The sequence below is a fragment of the Aspergillus melleus genome, assembly GCF_016097325.1.
Source record: "Aspergillus melleus strain CBS 546.65 chromosome Unknown contig4, whole genome shotgun sequence".
Taxonomy (NCBI): domain Eukaryota; kingdom Fungi; phylum Ascomycota; class Eurotiomycetes; order Eurotiales; family Aspergillaceae; genus Aspergillus; species Aspergillus melleus.
Genome location: NW_025763373.1, coordinates 2,518,281 through 2,539,925, shown reverse-complemented (window position 1 = coordinate 2,539,925; position 21,645 = coordinate 2,518,281). Strand labels below are relative to the sequence as shown.

Sequence of the window (21,645 nt, the reverse complement as noted above, 5' to 3'; positions counted from 1 at the left end):
GCAGAGACCTTAGTGCCCCCTAGGTCATCTAAGGCCAACCCAATGGGCAAAGCTCAAAATTTCTGTGGAGTTTTTTACAATTTCGACCGTGGTTCATCATTATGCTGCGGCTTCGTGTCCCTGGGCGTCTTATTGGACATGTATGGGCTAACTTATCCCTTACAGCTTGATTGCTTAGACTCCTCTCAAAGACCAGATAATGAAAAATAGTATCTCCCAGATATAATGATGCTTATTAGCCACGGATGATTGGCCCATGGGATGACCCTTCCCAATGTGTACCCACACCCGGCAACTTTGGTCGGTCGCCTGCCACCTTGTCTTCTCCCAGCCCTTCCCCGGATTTTCCCACGGACCATCTATAGTCCGAGCAACAAGGATTTCTCCCACTTTCTCAATAGGATGAGAGTAACGACTACGATGAGCAATCACCTAAATATATATGCTATAATATCGCTTGAAGGCTTCTGCTCAACCACAAGACGGTGGGTAACGTGACTGAAGAGGATTTGGTCGTAGCGCCCAGTGATTACTGGAGAGAGAGCCTGAAAGCAGATGTCGATGACATGTCGAGGACAAAGAAAAAGCGACACAAGCGGGTTCGCTCTGAAGGCACAACCATCACGGTTCTGTAGACGACCGGTCTTAGAGACCTGGAGAACTTCTACAATTTCGAACTGGGCACCAGTCGAGAAACAGTTACGTAAACATTTCTTTTAACTATCACTAACTATAAAGGCGTCTTGAAGATCAGTCCTTTTGTCTTTTGCCTAACGCCATCCTCATGCCCAATCAGGTAGAGCTCCGTCATGTGATAAAGAGCGGGGTAGCCAAATTCAAGCCTGAAGGTTGTTCTCAACAACAAACGACAAGAGAATTCATTCATGCGAATTCATCCAAGGCTCACTCGCGGTCTTAATTTCATCGACATGGTTGAACCGGTCGGCACTACTGCCAGCATTATTGCAATTGTCACCCTCGGTTTCCAGGTTGCAAAAGGCTTGTACCAATTTGCGGACGGTATCGGGTCTGCCGGTGAGGAGGTACGGCTGTACGCAGGGGAAATCAATGAATTTTCCAAACTTTTGAACTATATCAGAAACCACATATTAGATTCAACTGATATCCCGTTCAGGTTACACGGCTTAATATGGGATGTTATCGATGTCTGTGATAAGGTCCTCCAACCCTTTCATCGTCTGCAGAAAACTCTGGATTCCTTTTTTACCCAGTTCAAACAAAGCCCGAAGAAGCTCAAACAGTTTGGCCTTCGTGTAAAATGGGTATTTTCTAGCAAGAGGAAGCTGTTATTCTATGTGGACGCACTTCGCAATCAACGCAGTATCCTTAATACAGCACTTGACCTGGTGAACCTACAAATTACGAAAGATAAAAGACCGCAGAGTATATGGTAAAGCATGATTAACTCACATGCCGTTCAGGTGCTGATAATGTTAGTATCTTACAGATGTCTCTTGAAACCTCCATGGCTGCTATTAATATATCATCTAACGACGGCTCTGGAAGCCTGGCTTTTCTCGCCACGGAGACGAACGAGCAGCTACCCAGCCAATTTCTCGCTTCGACTAGCCAGTCCGCATCTTTTGCTAAAAGAAGGTCCTCAGGCATCTCAAGTCAGCCAGGTGATGCTGGAGCCTCTCTACAATCTGAGAACGATGTTGATCCTCATAATATTACAGACCTCGCGGTCACACGCCACAATAAGATTTATCATGAAGATCAACTATCTGCTCATGAAATACAGCTTCTAGAGCAGCAGATCGATGTAGATCTTGACCCTGACTCCGGCTTCACGGCTATCGAAGTGTTGGAAGATACGATGTGTATTTCGCGGAAGGCAAGATTATTTGCGTCAAGCGCTATCTTCGATCAAGCGAATGGCGTGCCCGTCTCCTTGGGAATGATTCCAGGCGCCACCTGTAAAGAATATACCGTGGCGTGGGTCTGTACCCGTCCCATAGAATTCGCAGTGGCTGAAGGAATGTTGGACGAACAACATCCGGCTCTTCCGCAGGTTGGTAATGATTCAAACACGTACACATTGGGAAAAATGAAACAGCACAGCGTTGTCCTTATTTGCATACCAGCAGGGGCTATGGATACAGGTGTTGCAAGCACCGCTGTATCAGCGATGCTCCACAGTTTTCCGAATATAAAAATACGGCTCCTCGTCGGAATCGCAGATGGACTCCCAAGTCAACATCGAGATATACGCCTAGGCGATGTGGTTGTCGGCTCCCCGATCTCAGCCTCAGCCACAGGTGGTGTTGTTCTGTTCAATAGAAGCGGTGATGATATCGTTGAGACAGGCATCCTTGAGACCCCACAAAGGGAACTCAGGAATGCGCTTTCAACACTGCAAGCTCGACATATAAGAAGACAAACTCAAATTCCGTCCTATATTGAAGAAATGCTAGAAAAAAATCCGACTATGCGTCTCACATTCTCGCCTCCAGACCCAGAAGGTGACTTGGTCTTTCGATCCACCTACGAACACGTTAATAAGGACTCCTGGGGTTGTATTGAATGTGACCCCTCTCAAGTTATACCACGTCCAAGGCACAGAGGCACACCTTCCATTTATTATGGTCCCATTGGATGGACTGGTTCGGTTATTGATAGTGGTATTGTCCGTGACAGCATTGCTCACCAGACGTCCGTATACAGCACTGAGAAGGAATTTTTGGGCCTGATCAACTTCTTCCCCTGCCTTGTTATTCGAGGGATTTGGAACTACTCCGATTCCCACCGGAATACTATATGGCAAAGCTATGCGGCTGCAACTGCTTCGGGATATGCTAAAGAGCTACTTGGAACCGTACAATCTTCGAGCAATGAAGATTAGTATTTTCTGGCAAGTTTTCTTTTGGGCTATTATACGCCATTGACAGGAACGAGGTGACTACGTGTGATGTTAGATCATTGCAAACATACTCTAGGATTTTCAGGAAGCACTGCACACATTTGTACCCATTCTTGGGCAGTTGCGCACTGCTATTGTCATATATTATGTATCGTCCTCCACTACCTCTGAGAAGTCATCCCAAGCATAGTTGTTAAATTAGCCGACGGGGACTGTCGGAGATCTTCCACTGCCGAATAATTTTATTTTCGTGCGTATGTTAGTGACGGAGCGTTCACTACATTTCGCTTCCTGGGCAATTTGTGATGTCGTGAGCTCTTTCTTGCTACATATCATATGAATTATCATCTTACGCTGCCAGGAATCGAGGGTCTTCGCCATTTTGTGATGGGCAGTTCGAATGTGAGGTGATGACTCTTAACCTCAACAACGCGGGCGACGTCCTGGGTAGTATTTTTATTTTTGGCGCTGTAATAATACAGGGACCATACAGCTGACTCAAGTACCGGATCGTTTCGTCCAGGGAACTGGTCTGCGAAACATATATTACAACACAGCTGTTCCATATATAGTCTAGTGTATCTTGGCATTTAGGGTTTGAAACCAACTCGTTGTATATAAAATATGGAATCCAGTTCCGGGCGGCTCTGTACATACCCAGGGAAACATGGGCATAGAGCATTTCAAGCGTGGACCAAGTGGTCAAAAGACTGGGATTTTTGCAGTAGCTAGGCGACTTCCGCCAGACAATACTTCAGAGACAACGGATCCTCCATATTTAAATGTCTTTATCTCTCCTCTCTGTTCTCGCAGTAATTACACCTACCAGGATTTTGTTTTTTGCGCTCCGTCGCCAGTCTCTGCAAACTCTGTTCCCCTAAAAAAACCACGTTTGGTATTTTCACTCCTGCGACTCATGGCCAGAAGACAATACCGGGCCTGGACTCCAGAAGAAGAAAAAGACTATCTACCATGGGTGGCTCGTCACGAACATCTAACATGGCCGGACAGGGCTAAGAGGTATTCGATCGAGCGCAAGCCCAGAACGAAGGAATCTCTACGGACCAAATTCCGGCTCCTCGAGAAGGACATAAGGCGATACCGCCGTCAGGCTCGATCCCGAAGCAGACGTCGAATCCCTAGTGGACAAAATCGGGGCATGTGGAAAACTTGGTCCGGCTCTATCTCGATCAGCACCCCTACCCCTTCCGAGTATAGTTCAGACGACCAGCGCTCTCTACCGATGGGCACGATGACTCGACCAGTCCCCACACGCATCGCCTGTCCGCGGCAGAAAAGCCAGGTAGCATTCTCGACTCAGGACATGAAGCCAATCGCCAAGTCCCCGACTGAACAGGTGAGCCGCGGGGAGGTGACACGTTGTCCTTCACTGCATCACCCTGGTACGGACCCCCTTCCCTCGTGGGGCGACTGAAGAAATCTAACCTCTTTGATACAGGTGAAGAGAAAGGACACCGAACGCCTCATTCTGGGGATGCACCATCCAAGATCGAACTGCTGTGGCAGTTAGCTTGCCGCATTTCCGGTCGTACGAGGCAGTAGGAACGAATCGGTGCATGGCTGCAATGGTGACTCTCGCGAAAGATCTTTGTAAATATTCGTTTCTGGAAGCCCAATGTGACAAAGCAGGTTCCAATGACAACATTTGTACTGGCGAATTATCCTTATCCTGTCATCATATCACTCGCTAATTATCGGTGCGCAATAAACAAACACCTTTCTCTTTGACCACAAATTCCAGGCTTGGTATACTCTTTTAGGTGTTCAAGTGGGGACAGCCGATAACGTAATCGGACACCGAACCGCCGCGACACCGAACCGCCGGCCGCCCGCTGCCGCGATCATCAAAGCGCTCGATTTCAACGATTTAATCAAAAATGAAGCGATTTCAACGCCCAAAACTGCAGAAAACGTAATAAAAATTAATCGTACTCTATTGTTTAATTAGGAAGGACATCTTAACCGATTGTGACCTTCCTGATTGAAATTACTGCAGCGCGGTGGCCGGCGTGTTGAAAGTCCCTGAGCAGCCCGATTTCTTGCCTCTTCCGCAGCTTTATTCGCCATTTCTTGCCCTTCTTGACCGGTCAAAGTGCCTCCTGCTTGAAGATATCGTCGTGAAGCCTTTTTCTTGTCTTTTTTATATTGCTCTACTGCACGAAGTTGGCGTATTTCTTGTTGAAGTAGGACCGCGTTCTGCATAGCCATTTCCGCACCTTTATAGACCTTCTCAAGCGCTTGATCTGCAATAAGCGATGATAATCCCGATTCTTGCAGCGCTTGAAGCTCTTCACGTTGATGATTTAGCTGATAGAGATTCACAGGCGTTTTACCGAGATACATGGATTGGTTGGATGATGAAGTTGAAGGTGGAGTAGGTGTTGAAGATCGTAGAGGCTTCAATTTAGAAAGCACTCTATTTGGACTGTATGGAACGAGGCCTGTAGCGGCGAAAGAGCTCTTTATATTGTCCGTAGAAAACGCCTCTTTGTATGCACGTTTAAAATGACGAATAAAATCACTCTTATCGATATGTTCCATTCCATTCTGTATAGCCTTGCTGATTTGCTGGCCATAGTATTTCTTGAGCGGTGAAAAACAGCCCACATCAAGCGGTTGCAATTTGTGTGAAGAATGCGGCGGCATATATAAAGGAATGATGTTTTTCACTTTGCAGAATTGATCAAATTCAGGCGTGGAATGAGATCCGTGGCCGTCAAGCAGTAGAAGGCGATATTGACCGGCCGTTTTTGAAGCTGTAAAATCATCGAAAAATTGAAGCCATTCAAAGCCGAGTTTATCATTCGTCCATCCATTCTCGCTCATACTGATCCTGTAGCTCTTTGGAATATCTTTAAACCATCTCTCTTGTTGCATTTTACCTGCAAAAATGATTTGCGGAGGTAAAACGATGCCTGCAGCGTTGATCGTGATGATTGCCGTGACCCATTCGCGATTATCTGGCTGTACTGATCTTGCATTGCTTTCTCGCGATTCTGCACCACATACAACCTTCGCGGTGGCGGCTACTCCCATTTGAAAACCCGTTTCATCCATATTATAAGTATCTTGGTCCAGAATCCCATATTTTTGTATGGTATTTCGCACTAAATCGAACCAACGATTTATGGTCTTGGGATCTTCGCATTTCGCACGTTGGTAATCATATCGCCTTGTGTATTTCGACTCTAATTCAGCTTCATGGCGAGAAATGAATCGGTTGACCCAGCGAGCGCTTATAAAGATGTCATTCGGAGCGGAGGGCTTCAATTTCGCGGCAAGGAGAATCTCTGCAAGATAGCGGACTTTTGCAATTGTAAGAGGATATCCACGAGAGTCCATATCGAGGATTTTCCACTTCAATACTAATTCATCATTAATAGAGAGCTTCCTGCAATTTGCCTCTATTTCACTGCGAGATTTGACTCCTCTTAACCGGCCTTTCAAGGTGCTTATCTTGACGTCAAAAGCGGCCGCGCAGGCCTGTTTAGAAGCGAAAAGGCCTTTTTCAAAGGCCTCAGTAGCGAGCGCTAGTCTCCTATCTCGAGATAGAGCCTCCATATTGATGAAAAGCTTCGTTTTTGATGGAATAATTGAAAATTGAATTTTTTGATAATAAGGAGCGGTAAGGGACCGGCGGTTCGGTGTCGCGGCGGTTCGGTGTCCGATTACGTTATTCCTGTTTGGATACGGTTAGGTAAACAACGTTCGGCAGTACAGGGAATTGACGGCGTACGTATCACTGGCCGATTTGAGGTAGTAGTACGTTCGCTTTAGGATTCCCCTCCTGTCTTGTTGCCCAACACAATGCAACATAGCTATTCTTACAAGGAATAATAATTTAAACCTAATTATGCTCCCTTCCTATTGCTGAAATGACACTGTGTACAGCACCGCGCACCAAAACCGTCCCCACCCGCCACATATCTATCGGCGAATGCAGTAGGAAGGCACTCCAGGCAACCGTCAGCCTCTGGATATATTGTTATCGGCCCCAATAGCGTGATAGATCTCAAAATGAGACCTATTCCCAAGACGAATGTCTAGACTTGCCCGTGGCCGTCTCGATCCTTCTAAAAGACGACCTGCAGCCCTCAGTTCAACAAACAGCAGAGAGCAAGATGCGCAATGCATACCAACCGGCCTCACATTACCTTGACTCCGCCGAGCCAAAATCAACAAATTGTGTTACTGGGATAGCCTGGTATGCGGGTTTCGTAGTATGAAAACCGAAGCCGAAATCTCATACATGAAGTTTACACACGCAATGGCCCCAAGAATAAATACTGGGAAACGCCTTGTGGCAGATGGTAGTTATATAGACAACCAGAATATTCGAGAGCTTTCTTATCAATCCACTGCCAATAGTTTGACTCGACAATGTTGATTCCATTTTAGATTTTGTTTCTGTATCGCGTATAAACTTTCAAAATGTGATAATTTATACACATGTTGAATACCAGGTTGATTTCCAATAGACCTGATTCAATACGGAATAACTTCCATGTATGAAGCTGTGTTACTTGCTTAAACGAACCTCGTTTGACAACTGGAAGGGTTTAGACGCTTCAATTCTGGTTGGCTAAGCATGTCAGAATGCTGTTACCCCAGGCATAATAGCCTAGCATCAAATCGGCTTCGGGCATTTGTCGCCTCTGAAAAATGTGTGTGGGTTGACTCCAACGCGGTTTTCTATTGTGAGCGTGATGAATGCTGCTGGCAAAAAGAAAGATTCACAGATCACGGTACGTGCTGGTTGGTTGAGAGGAAATGATAATACCGTCGGGATAGTAAGACAACCCCAAAATACCTACCAAATCACCACATATTGCCGGGCAAGACGGGATAAATATGACGTAAATCGTCAGCAAATAACCGCCGATGTCTCAGTTTCGGCTACTGACACAGTGATTTCTGCACGTTAGAATATTGAACACCAGTGTGTAACCATAGATTTTTGAATAGATATGGGTTCTAGTAGCAGGATGAGATCCAGGACCTAAAGTATAGTGGAATATTCCCGTTTCCACTTTGACGAAGCTACAGATAGCTGAGGGACCTAAGTCTAATGCAGACGGGTCACCGAGGGAAGCGCAATATTACCCGTTGAAATTGCATGGGTCGCGCTACGTGCTCAAAAACCCCTAGCACTTGGGCATGGCTAACAGGAAGAAAGGCGGTATCTCATTATATTCGAAGACTGGGGTCAATAAGCGCTAGGTAGCACCGTTCCGAGGGAACCCGCATAATGAAAAACCCCTGTGTACAGTAGAGTATATTACACATGCCCACCGTTGTGGGTCGTCGGGCAAAAGGGGAATAAATGTTCATGCCCTGACCAGATTTCCTTCTAATTTTGCTCACCCCAGGGGGTTCTCATTTGACCAACTGTTGCCAATCCTTTATTAGACTCTGTTCATCATACTCTACCATTCAGAATAAAAGTAATAATTCCCGCCAATCTGATGGCGCTGGAAGCGCGTGCCACAACACCGAATTGCTCCAAGTCTTAACGGTGCAAGTATTTAAAGGGATACACGGCCCTTGATTCCTTACGTGGCCTAGATGAGATTCCATATCGTACCGACTAGTCCTCACTTATATTACGCCAGCCATCTCTAGGAAGTCCCCCAGGGCATTTTCCTTAGTGCATGGACATGGACATGCGATAATTTGAAAAGAGACAGTGAAATAATCATACCATAGTCGTCTTAAATCATGGAGACGTGCAATGACATCGCCTACAGCGTAACCCATAAATGCTCTCGCCGTGCCACCGCAGACCGAGTAACTGGATAAGACCTTCCTGCCCGTGAGAATCCAAAGTGAACAAGTTCTCATCTCAATATGTACATTGCCTGGTTCGCTATAGTACTAGCTAGCATTGTTGGGGCCCTGTCTGTCTCCGATGACGTTGTGATTCAGTCTACTCCGAGCTGTTCGGAGCCTCGGACCAAGTCTGGGTCAAACATTGCAGTAACCGTCATGCCATCTTCCAGTGCTTATGCCTCAGTTTCTCTCGCCAGATGCAATATGGGATCACAACGACCAGTTTCTTCAAGTATGGACACCATTTCTCAGTGCGTGGGCTCGACGTATGGTAGAAATGGATTGCAGAATGGAACCCATCCTTTCTCCCTCAGTTCCATGGCGTTTACTTCAGCCCAACCAAGTGCAACAGCTGGAATTACAAAGGCTAGAAGCGAAATCAGAAGCAGTTCGGTCCGTGCAAAGACGACACCGTCCCACACACCAGTTTCCACAGCATCCGGAACGTCGTCAGCCAGCCAGGCCTTATTTACAGGGGCGGGAGCGCAGGAAATGGGTGTATCCGCCCTTGTAGGGGGGTTTGTTCTACTGTCTTCTCTTTGGTTCCTTTCGCACTAGAGCTCCAGTGAGCCCTTGTATATTGCTGGGTCTCCTAGTGTTGTGTGGATCTGTTACTTGACAGGGCAGCTTGTAGGTAGAATGATCATTAGAGTTAGCATATACAGGCCGAGAATGTAACAACGCCTCATACAATGTCTAAGAGACTTCTGCACTCCTGGATAGCACATCGACAGACTGATAGAACTAGTCGGCAATGGACGAAAACCCGACCAGGCTTACCAGAAACCCGGCGACAGAGAGCACTAGCAGCCTACACGGACAAATAGCCAAGTTCAAAACCTTGGGACCAAAAATTGAAAAATGAATAGTAGGCTTTGCCATTTGCTGTGGGGAAGTGTTGTAACATTTGCAGCTTCCGAAGTAGTCTCCTTACTACCTAAAGGGACAGTCTATGTTGCTGTCCTCCGCATACATGTCGCCCTGGATTTCCAGAACTCAAAGCCTTCAGAGGCAGCAGCAACAGCATCTTTCCACGATCCAAAACAAACTCGAGCCAACCGAAAACGCCACGGCGAGCCATGTTGTGGCCATCATCCGTGGTCCAAGACTAGAAGAGATCCCCGTTTGCCCCAACGTACTGTTTATGCCGCGCGTGAGCAGCTGATACACCACCGTCACCGTCACAGACGCACCAATGATCAAGAGAGATGATACCTATGAGCCGTCAGCGCTGCTTTACTATTTCGCCTATTGGCTTACCGCTGATGATATGATGGCAACTAGTTTTGCCAATGGGAACCGAACCAGGCCGGCAACAATAGCAACAAACGTGGTAATGAACGCCATCACGTATGCCACCACAGACCAATGTGATACTTGGCGATATCCCTTCAAAACTGGCTTCGTCAAGCTTGGTAACACACCATTTGCCTGGGCCAGCCGGTTGGAAAGAAGGTCGGCTAAGTCGAAGGAAAAGGAAGCACTGGGCCCTGAGCAGTTCGAGGACGTTTGTGTATCTCGCTTCCCTTCGCAATAACTCCACAGACCAATCACATAATATTCTGGTAGGAGTGAATGCAGCCGGTCGGATAGATCCTGCACATGCCCGCTGACCCGGCCGGCCTCATTCTCTGCCGGCCCCGAGATGCTGTCAACGAGGTTGCCCTGTTGGAGCGGAGAGGAATCTCCACCAGGAATACCAACGGATCTTCCTAGATTTGGATGGTCTACTTTCGGGAATTCCGTCAGGTTGACCTTTGATATTCCATCAGCTCCATATTTCAGACCGGGTGTATTGGGCGGATTTACCTTCATGAAAAAGAGGTCTTGTGGGGAAGACGTGGATGTGCAAGCGGAAAAGACCATAGCTAGGCAGATTAACGCCGCGGTGGACAGCACCAATGGCACAAGTTTTACAAAAGAGAGCATCCTGAAGTATAGGAGATTTGGCTGCGACTGGAGGCGTCTGCACATATAGGGCGTAGGACGTGGCTATTATGTACACGTACACAAGCTTGTGGTACGAGATGGTAGTGTCTATGTACATAGGGCCCGCAGATGTGTGCCTGTTTTGGTACATAATTATAGCCAGTGCTTTCTTGACGGCCCAACATACAATCTAACGCTTGGTCTGCTCTCGGGCTTTTTAGGATAATAGCTACCACCCTCTGGGAGCGAGTAGCATGCACTGGAGTCCATCTAGAGGCAATTATTAATTGCAAGTAGCTCGATAATAGAAGGGTCTTGCAACTGCGGGTTTGCATCTCGTTGTGGGCGCAGTTGGCCAGCACCATCACGAACTTGGTACTCAAACCTCTCGCACCTAGTTGAGATGTTATCCACCTTGCTTGTAGGGAGACTATTTCTGTGCCCAATAGAAACCCAGCAAACTCGACTTATAAGATGCCCGCCGAGGTAGTGGGAATAGATGAATGCTCATGTTTCACGAGCAGGTTTACAGTACTGTCGGCCTATGAATAACTTATCTTTTGGTGGATGGCCAGGCCGTCCGTTCGTTTTGAGAAACGTCTCTCCCTTAGCCATGTCCAATCGTAACAGCGAAACGTTAACACACCTGACCAACTGTCTCAAGGAGGCGTCTCTGTACTGTCACGATGGTGGCTACTAGGCACTTAATAGACTCGGTGGCTACCATCTGCTCCCTGACTCATCTACTCAGGAGCCCGTCAGTAACTCCCTCACAGCTTCCCAGGTATGTGCGTGCTTATCCTATCGTGGTTGGTTTAAACCTTCTTGGACCGTGGCCAGCAACATCGACACCGTAGAAACTGACAGGAATGAAGAATATTTCGCCGGTCACGGCCCAGTGTGAGCTCCAGAAATGTTGGCCCAATCGAAAGCAGTCCTTTGCTTTTTCCTGGCCAGCCTGTTGGATCGTCTACTACATCCCAAAGCGTTCCTATGAAAACGACAATACCAAACGCAGAGCAACACAAACAAGATACGATTGGTATGATGAGTGATACTTTGCCTAGCACGCGTATAAATACGCCCTTGATACCAACTCCTGCGCCCACACCGAGGCCAATCAATCCTAGCGCTGCCGATATGTTGCCTGCCCCATTTCAGTCCCATCTTTCATCCTCCAAATCATCAAGTGGCGATGACGGAATGGAAAGCCCAATAATCACTACAAATTTCGGTATGCTGAGCGTACCTGCGGACATGCTTCCCGTTGTCACCGAAACGGGACCTCATACCATCAATTTCAAGGGTTTCAAGACTTTCGTGGTTTCATCTATCCTGAGGGAGGCAGATAAAACGCCTTTAGGGAACAACATGAATACAGAGAGTTCATCCGGTTGGATAGTGTCCCTGAAGTCAGATCGTTCTCTTTTTACCGGTTGTAATGCCCACGAGCAGGGCACACACCCGGTGGGCTTCAATCCCGCCACAACACCTGCACCACTGGCAGAGGCTTTACCAACACCTGATGCAAATATCATCACATCTATTCCAGTCGGCGGAGTCAGTGTCAATCAAAAGACTGGATCACCTGAACACATAGAGCCTCTTCAGGCGGAAGACTCATCTCCAGCTCCCAGCACGTCACACACACGTCGACCATCACACCCACAACCAGCCATGTCAACACCTACTCAAGCGGTTGAATTTCCTTCAACAAGCTGGCGAAATAATGCTCCTGTCATTAAGACCCAGACAAAGCCTCTCATCACACCTCTGCCCTCTGGTCGAGGAGACGGTAATTATAGCAGAGAGACATCGAAAGTTGCGACAGAAAGGCAGATGGTTCCCACCGGTATTCCTACGCCGACATTTGTTAATGAACACGGTCAAGGTGATCCTGTTTTGCTTCCAAGCAGCACGCCACCTCCACGATCGAGTAACTCAGCCAAGGCTGAGGGGTTAAATAACCCCGGAACAAGTACGACGACGCCTGCCAGGCCAATGTATGATGACAGAATGACGCCAGAATCAATACATATGGTCTCTGAAAATCCTGTAGGTACGACAGGTATGTGCACGACTGCTGATGGCCCGGATCAGAGGCCATCGACGACGACTACGGCATCCGAGACCCCGCCAAGATCCGTCGATAACGATTCCGTGTTTGACCAACTTCGAAGAGCACAGCCTGTATCCAAGCAAAGCTTGAAAATCTCAGCAAGTGTATCCTCTGCTGGAACTGCGATTTTCATTCTGTTATTTATGTTGCACCGTTTCGTTTACCGGTGGGCCGACAGGCGACGCACAGGGGTGATATGGATCGGCCGTGAACAAAGCGCGACCTCGGAATTGCGCATAGAGCTGCTTCCACGTATGTCTCATGACCCAGAAGTTTCTTACTTCTCTGATGGCTCGTGAGCTCTCTTTTTCAGCGTGAGCTTATTTCTGTACTCGGGGAGTCTACGGCTGCCAAAGGTCAGCGTGGCTAGTTCCTGAAATTTAGCGTATGAAGGGATATTTATTAATCTGTAGCCCAGTATTATCGATATGGACGATCGATATGAATTATTGAGCTCATACGCTCATACACTCGGTTAATGTCAACCACCAACAATGGCCTTCCCGCCCGAAATATCCGCCGGACATCAAAGATAACTAGAGATTGTCGAATGAGTCATTCTGGGTCCAGCACACGCCCTAGTGCTGCGTAGATCACAGACTAGGTGTAGATAAAAGACTGGTCGTCCTTATTGGTCGACAGCATACAGGGGATTTCTGGCTCATTGGCATCGCATTTCGGGAAAGTGAACATAGACGGTCGTGAGTCGGCCCTGTTATCTCCGTCCCAATTTCCCATAAAAAGACGGAAGCGTAAAACTTATTCCACAAAGCTCAGTTTGCTTGCCAGCTAATGATCGGGATATCTTCTCTGAGTTGCTTGGTTGGATGTGTCACGCTGAGATTTCCAGTGAATTGGCTGCTTGTACTAAATTACCCATATTGCTTCAGCTCTGGGTTTCTGCCGGAAAATTTGAAATTCTGGGCCTCCAAAATGCAGCAATAAAGGTTTGCAGGCTCACGATGGATACAACTGCGGTGTGGGTTTTTGAGTTCGACAATATCCGATATGTCTACTTGTGGTCGGTAACCGGGTACAAAACGGAACCAAATCACGCCCACGCACCCGCTAGAAGGAACTATTCCATCAATCTCTTGAAGATCTTTGCCGCTCCTTGACTGCGGATAGGGAGAGCAGAATGGATGTGGTTGGACGCATGAACTTTGCGGAACGCTACTCTGTGGTTACATCTTAAGGGGGAGATAAACAAAGAGAGCATTTATGCACAATAAAGCAACAATAGCTCCTATTGTACATGGTACAAGATGACCCTTCGCCGAGTAAATGCCGGGTGGGAGGATGTATGGGATGCCATGGGTCATCGTCGGGCTTTGTCGCGGCCTTGGTGGTAATTCGAAGGTGACCAACAACCCAGAGCAAGATGAACAAACACATCATTATTACTCACTTCCAGCGTAAATGGCATGACACTGGGAAGGATGATACCTGAGCAAGTGGCTATTAAGCAGAATGTCAATTAAAAAATGTAGGCCGGGCATCTCATCGCCCACGTTCGCGCTCACATTTACCTATTGACCGTGTCGTCTCCCTTACACTACAAATATGACACCTCAGCAGTTTTGGTTCAATACAAGATGAATCCAAAACACTCAAATACTGTAGATGTTGCTCAGTCTATTTAATTTCCTATGACTTTGCCGATGACTTGACCCAAAACCCTGTCAAGAGATAGATAGGCGCACATTTAGCTTTGTGGGTGGGCTTTTCGTGGGCGAGTATTGGAGAGGCATTTAATAAAAATACTACTCTGAATATGTTTTTAGCGTCCGAGGATAACAGAGTATGGTTATACAGTATCGGGCGACCGTCAACATCAAACAAGATCCTAACATGCAAACCCAGGTAATTTCACCCGGTCATACGTGCTCGACCTATAAATTGTAACTCACATCAGCACATTCAGGATAGTTCAAAACATTCAGATTAACGGGCTACTCACCAAGCCATTTCCCCGTTTATCTCTCTAATCAATGGATTTGTATTGGGAAAGGTGACTGCACCCAGGAATTTGGGGCCTCAGGGTTTGAAGGAATTTGAGTGGATCGAAATGGGCTATTGCGCCTATAGAACAAGCTTGACTGCACATCAAATGCCAGTCTGTTCTCTAATAGATTACCAGCCAAAGAATAAGGAACTTCTTGGTAAATAGGAGCACTCTCTATATGTTACATACTTGATTCATTAGTCCTAGATATCAGTTTAGTTGAGACTTTGTAATCCGTTACTTGTGTTCATTGGTTTATGGGACGTCTTTCTGATTCTCAAGCTTGAACCGAGTCGTAAAACTAGGTAAAACTAGCTACAGGCATGCATGTCCCTGAAAATAGAGAAGCGCTCCATGTTGGACTGTTTATTCAACAAAGCCGTGACAGATTGCGACTGTTAAATATATACTACTCAGATTCCAATGTAGAAGACTGGGATGAAAGGACAGTTACCACATACCTTATCGATGATTTCGATGTCTTCGTTGTCAATTTGAATCAATGAGTTAACTTGGTCGTGCGTCAAAGAAAGATCATCAATCCATTTGTCTACCTCACTGAGGTTCCAGTTCCTAGGAGTCAGCCTTAGCAGAGGATTTGTGACACCAACTACCTTCAACTTCGATGCAATCGCATGTCTTGTGCGAGAGAAGCCTCGGCGACTAAGGAGACCGGCAATAGGTGTAATGGTCACTCCTCTAGAGTAGAAGTATAAGGCAATGACGAGTTCTGCATCTGACCAACATTTTACCCACGCGTTAGAGATATGTCTTTTTCTGATATAACTCTGGCACCCCTTTCTAGTCGCCATTGCGATCCGCGCGAAGAGATTGCAGTAAAAGTTGGCCCCAACAAAGGCGCAAAGAGCTGAAGTGTGTGGAATTCTTGTCACAGGGTAGTTGAATGTTTATAGGTTACAAGCTTACTGAAAGATTATCAGGATGTTAGTAAATACAATATAGTCGAATATGGAAGGTATCACTCCATTCCATTTTGATTGGGGTCGCATTTGTTGCGGAGTATTTTGCCGATTTGCTGGTAACCCGCAAAAAGAAACCGAAACAGGAAAGTATGAGATGCGCTCACCGTGAGAGTGAACACCGTAATGCCCAATTTTCTGCGCAAATAAGGCCGATATGTGCTAATGGTGAACAAGATCTGACCTGGTTTTGGAACACTGCAGACATTGTCTATAGGGCACATGTGTAGTGGGTCATTGTTGCTGATATTGCTGGACGGAATTTCCTGGTCAACAAGGACCTATTGTTCCAGTTCCGTGGTCAGTGCGATGAAAAACATACATTTATGACCAGATTCACATCTTCGCATGATTTCTTCAAAGTCCATATGCAATCACGATAGCTGCAAAACATCCAATAACGAAGGTCAAGACAATTTGAATTGCAAGGAATATGAATCGAATATGGATAGTATATATGTGTTGGATCACTAGCAGTGCCGATATCAGTATTGCATTGTAGATATTGTTCGTATTCCGGAAAAATGCACGTGGCTGACGGCCTGTCAAACAGCTGAGTTGGAGGGTTTAATCGGCAAATAAACCAAGCCTCCCTTTTTTTTTGCTGTCTTGAACATCCAAGCCACAACTAATCTACTGCAGGCGGTCTCTCTTTTGAGGCCTCTTTATGTTGAGGTGGTCCATACTACTCACAATGGCTGATACAAACGTACTCCGGGCTTCCCGAATCATATGCTGGTCTGCGCAGACACTGAAAGTGGCACTGCGCCCAATATGTTTAAGAAGCCTGTTTTGGAGTATTCAGAGACGTTATCGCTTGTCCATAGTCTAAATGGTCTTATCGTGCTGACTATCTATCAACAGCATCAGTTACATTCTTAACCATGTCCTTTTCAAACCTACCACCCGAACTGGTACTCTTTATAGCCGACACCCTTCACAGCACTCAGGATAGAAATTCACTGGTAAGAGTGAGCAGAGGTCTTTATCGTATCGTTTGCTGAAACAATATTTATATCAGTATAACGTGGACTATGAAAGCAGTTGCGGGCTTGGTCATGCAGTGAAAACAGGGAATTTGTCCGCGACATGCTATTTTCTCAGCCTGCCACGGGTGAACGTGCATGTTCGAGACGATGCTAGACAGACAATTCTTCACGCTGCAGCACAGCGACCTGATGCGTTTTATATTATAATGATCCTTCTGCGTGATGGTCGCGTCGACATAAATGCAACTGATTTCCAGGGTCGAACACCGGTATATTATGCGGTGTCTAACGACGACCTTCGCCAGCTTAGCATGCTCTTACGACGCGACAATATAGATATTAATATGAGCGACATTGAAGACCAAACACCTTTTATTTCGTAGTCGATTACGGGAACAAGGATATTGTAAAGATGCTTCCTGATGACGCACGCTTAGACCCGAATCTGGGTGAGAAGTTCTCACCTTTAGCACTTGCTGCAGGCGGAAAATCACTGGAGCTACTAGAGATGCTACTGCGGGACAAGCGCTTGATTGTGAACATCCAAACATACCAGCGCATGCATCCATTAATCGCGGCGGTTTTCGGGACACGTGAGGAAAGCGCCTTTCGGCTGCTACATACCCCTAACATCGACGTTAATTGTTGTTTGGCTGCTATGAGTGCACTTGTGTGGACGATCCCATTCAAGCAAACCACGATTGCAGCCGAGCTCCTGAAATGCGACCTGATTGACGTAAATCGCCAAGATGATTCTGGTCGAACACCACTAATGGTCACTATCCAATTTGAAAACAATGAATTATTTACGACCTTGTTGAACAGGGAAGAAATTGATCTCAGCCTTGAAAGTAGTAGTGGTAAGAGTGCGTTAGACTATGCAATAGAGTCAAAGAGCCCGAGGATGGTGGAGGATATCAGAGAAAGACTGTCACTCACGAGTTAACCGTGTATCCAATGCATGTAAACTTGAGATGCAATGACTATATTCGATCATCTAGGACTGTACCTATTATAACTATACGTCATATGCATGAAATGACACATGGCACAGGAAGGTTTATACTATGAAGACGGGTTAATGGAGCAACTGGACAACAGCACCCTTCTGCTCGCGACCTGAATTTATCCGACTACTGGTCCGATATATCCTCCACAATCTCAAGGACTGAGCAAAACGGCCAACTGAGGAAAAAGTGCAGGTGAGATTTTAGATGCCATATCGATTATCTAGTCATCCCGAACCTCCAGCCCCTATCAAATGTAGGTTCCACGGTTTCTGCGGGCCTTGAGTATTGGCTACTTGCTCAGTATCTATGGTTACTATGCTTGCTAGCCGCGTAGTTGTACGGCAAGTGGGTGACTGTATGCTAGCTCGGATCAGGTTGAACCGTTGTTGGGATCGTGACCAGGGTGGACAACTCCTACATTCCAGCATTTGATGTATATAATTTGTCTTGCATATGTTAATGTGAAGATCTGCGGGCTTACTCGTCTGGGTAGAAGGGAAGAACCCATATATGAGCCTCCCATGTTAGCAAGTCTCTTGTAGAAGAACCTATAGAAAAGATAAAAGAACTATGGTACTTAATGGGTTCATTTACTGGTGATATTTGCGACATTTCTCGCTCCTTGGCCTATGATTTAGGTGGAACTCAGCCGGTCGCCGATTTAGGCAGTGAGGTGGTAAATGGTCTGTTTAACGGCAAGATCCTACAGGCTCGTTGAAACAGCAGTCTGCCGAAGCTTCCCATTCCAGCTTGTTTAGTCAGTCTTCCCGTACCCTGTTTGGCCTTTCCAACCACGAACCCAGGCCATGTACCGCCCGTGCCGTTAGCCAGTTGTGCAATTGCTAGAACTGGAGTGCTATGCCTGACATGCGGTCCTAAGAATCCGTGATTAGGTGGCCTGGAAACGAATGTTGTTTACTGTCGGGTTAGCTTGGGGGTTAAGGGTCGGCGTTAGTGAATCCAGCCGAATTAGTGTTGCGGGAATACGAGAGCGTCGCAGCAAGAAGAATGGAGCATAGGCGGAACGAGATGTATGGGTTGGAATTATATGGTTTTGACCACCTTTATTTTTGTTTTCCTTTTTTTCTCGCGCGCAAAAAGGCAGGCATTGATAAGGACGTTACTGTAAGGAAGCCAGGCCTGCAAGGTAGGCTTCGGGAAAGCTATGCATGAGACATGCAATTAGATCTCGCAAAATCGCGCGTTGGATTTCGACTCTTGGCACAAAACCCGCCAAGGAAAGTAATTAATGGTAAAATATACACATACAACGCCCCTGCACCGAAGAGGTTGCCTTCCTGGTATTGGACTCGTCACACACAAAAGCAGGAACACTGGTTCCGAGTTGATATACGGACCACATCTTCCATTTGCGGTAGATATCAGAATGGGTAGTTGGTATCACGGGAGGCATTCTGGTATGAGCTCCTAAAAGGCCGTGTACAGGTTCATACACGGCGTCACTGAAGATGGTAGTGGGATATACGTTCTTTCGTTTCCTTGAGGAAGTGATGGTAATGGAGAAAGCCGAATATATCCTGGAGAGCCTTCTGGTTGCCTCGGGTGTAGTCAATAATCAACGGATAGAGGAAAGGGAGAGATGGTTTCTCATGGACAGTGGTCCTATAGCGCCTATAATTTCCTTCACTATGGACAAAGTCAAAGAGGTGGCTGATAGGTTCTGGCCGCTGACCAGCCAGTGACAATCCACTTAGGACGGCGGTAAGGGCAAAGAAATTGCGCAGATTGTAAAGGTCCTATTACAAGTTATTCATAAGAAGTGCTGTGTTACGGGGGCCGGTTTCCATTCACCAGTACTAAAGACTGCAGTGCACCACCCAGCTCCGGAACCGCCGCTGCTTCTTCTGTCTCGCGGCACAGGCGGTCCCATCTGATACCAAGCCGAGGCAGAGCACCGGTCTTTGCCTGCACGCTGTGGAGGTTCAATTGATGAAATTCACGCAGGGCAGCTGCAGATAGTTGTAAAGCCACTGTGTCGGGTGAGCTTTCGCTGATCTGAATTAGAAACTCGGTGTTGATAGGGAACTCGTCGCCCTGGGCCAAGGCTGGACTGGCTAGATAGCGGCGATAACGGACCTCAAGAGCAGTCAGCCGTCGAATGATGTGCTTGTCCGGGTTGGAAAGGATCGCCTTGAGAGGAAGAAGAATGCAATCGACATTCAGGGTGAGGGGTTCAAAAGGTTCTAGTGTCATACGACAGCGAACCGCATAGGATATGGCCATAGTTAAAAAGAGATCATTACACCGGATCAGCTGAACAACAGGTTAGATGCGATTACGTCGCTGGAGTTTTGTGGGGACTGACGGTGACAACGACCGTATATTTCTCGATCTCCTCTGGGCACTGACCGAGAAAGTGAAACAGAGAATAGCTCAGTCGATTATAATATGTGTTGAAGGCTACAATCGCAGCCGGCGACCCTCCCATTGCCTGCTGCGCCCAGGTGTCGAGGTGCAGATGTTTGAATACATACCAGCTGTCTTGGAGAAGTTGAAAGGCTACTGCGCCCGGGTCTTCGTTCCTCGAGAAGACTTTCCATGGCAGTGTCTCACAGAACGTATGGCGATACTCGGGCGATAACACAGGGCATGGGTTGTGGCTTGTCTCAAGGTTGTTCTGTTGGTCGGCAACTGGTGTTCGAACTTCTGGTGAGACTTCACCCGACGCGAAGGCAAGGACATTGGACTTGCCGATTGGGGTCAAAAAGGCGCAGAAGGACATAGTGAGCAACACCCACGTTTGATCCGTAGATATCGCTAGCGTTCGTAGGATGTAACGCGTCACCTTGTGTAATCGGCGAGCAGTGGCATCAGAACTTTATATAACAGAAAAATAATTTGATGTGACCATCTTGGCTACCTAGGTTTATAATATCCGCTGACCAACGCTGCAGTCTGGAATTTACCCAGCAATTCATTATATGAGGGGATCTTGGACGCTTCTAAGTCTGAATCTTATCCACCGGTGTCAATGCGTGAGAGCGGTCACCACGGCGATGGCGGTTGTCCAGGAAAGTGTATTTGTCGGGTTAATGAACAGGACAAAAAATTTGGAATCTTAGATGTAATGGCCAGTGGTCGAAAAGCTGTTCTGCAACAGCAATCAATTACGCACCAGTAGTCACCAGAATCATGAACACACGGTTAGAGTCGCCGTCGTCGACCACCATTCAATCCCCGCCACAGCCGTGGTGATTGCCCAGACAAGGTGGGGTGGGACTAGGGAAAGGGGGATCGTCAGAAATGCGGTCGTTCGCCCGGTTATCTTTAATCGCAGCCGTCTTCTGATCTGCAGAAACGGTTGTTTCTGGAATACCCCACTGGCATTTAGCTGTAGGATAGGTACGCGCTCGCCAGCGAGATAAGAGTCAGTCAAGCATCTAGAACGGGATGCGACCGTTCTTGGTCCTTTTTGAAGAAGTTATATCTGATCGTACGATGTCCCTAAAGTGGGTCACCAGAGTAAAATGATGCCCGGGTAAATCGCGTCCATTAGCGGTGTGCAAAAATGCCATAGAAGTGTAGATTAGCCCTCGATTCTGCATTAACATATCACTTATTAGCGGTTTAAGGGAGGGTAAGGTTCCCGCATAACCATCGACTATGATGGGCTAAGATCTAGGATGGCGAATAGGTTGACTGAAGGCCAAGTACTGGTTGGAGGCAATGGACGTAAACGCACTCTGGACATGCATCCACAGCTCCAAGCCTAGGACGGCCTTCGAATTGGGCCCAAATCGGCATAGAGAACTGGCGAGGGCAGATAGCCTTATCCGTTGCATTGTAAATTGGGAATCCGAATTTGCTACCGGGCTATTCAACAGAGGTGCGCATCCCCTGATTGCCATTGAATTACGT

General features: G+C 47.0%; 3 protein-coding genes across 3 annotated transcripts; all 3 read right to left on the bottom strand.

Moving 5' to 3' along the window:
• Positions 1–4,728: 4,728 nt before the first annotated feature.
• LDX57_013065 (transposase) lies at positions 4,729–6,582 on the bottom strand. Its single transcript, XM_046094818.1, has one exon. It carries the CDS (start codon positions 6,464–6,466, stop codon positions 4,850–4,852), a length of 1,617 nt encoding a protein of 538 aa, XP_045945435.1. The 5' UTR covers positions 6,467–6,582; the 3' UTR covers positions 4,729–4,849.
• A 3,119-nt stretch (positions 6,583–9,701) lies between these two features.
• LDX57_007747 (SUR7/PalI family protein) lies at positions 9,702–10,549 on the bottom strand (the record flags this gene model as incomplete). Its single annotated transcript, XM_046089464.1, has 2 exons — positions 9,702–10,131; positions 10,159–10,549. 2 exons carry the CDS (start codon positions 10,547–10,549, stop codon positions 9,983–9,985), a joined length of 540 nt encoding a protein of 179 aa, XP_045945434.1. The 3' UTR covers positions 9,702–9,982.
• A 9,005-nt stretch (positions 10,550–19,554) lies between these two features.
• On the bottom strand, positions 19,555–20,509 carry LDX57_007746 (uncharacterized protein; the record flags this gene model as incomplete). Its single annotated transcript, XM_046089463.1, has 2 exons — positions 19,555–20,040; positions 20,093–20,509. The coding sequence occupies 2 exons, from the start codon at positions 20,507–20,509 to the stop codon at positions 19,555–19,557; spliced, it is 903 nt and encodes a 300-aa protein (XP_045945433.1).
• Between the last annotated feature and the right edge of the window lie 1,136 nt (positions 20,510–21,645).

Bases quoted from the DNA above. Each gene is read 5' to 3' on its own strand.
- LDX57_013065 (XM_046094818.1), bottom strand. From the start codon at position 6,466: ATGGAGGCTCTATCTCGAGATAGGAGACTAGCGCTCGCTACTGAGGCC.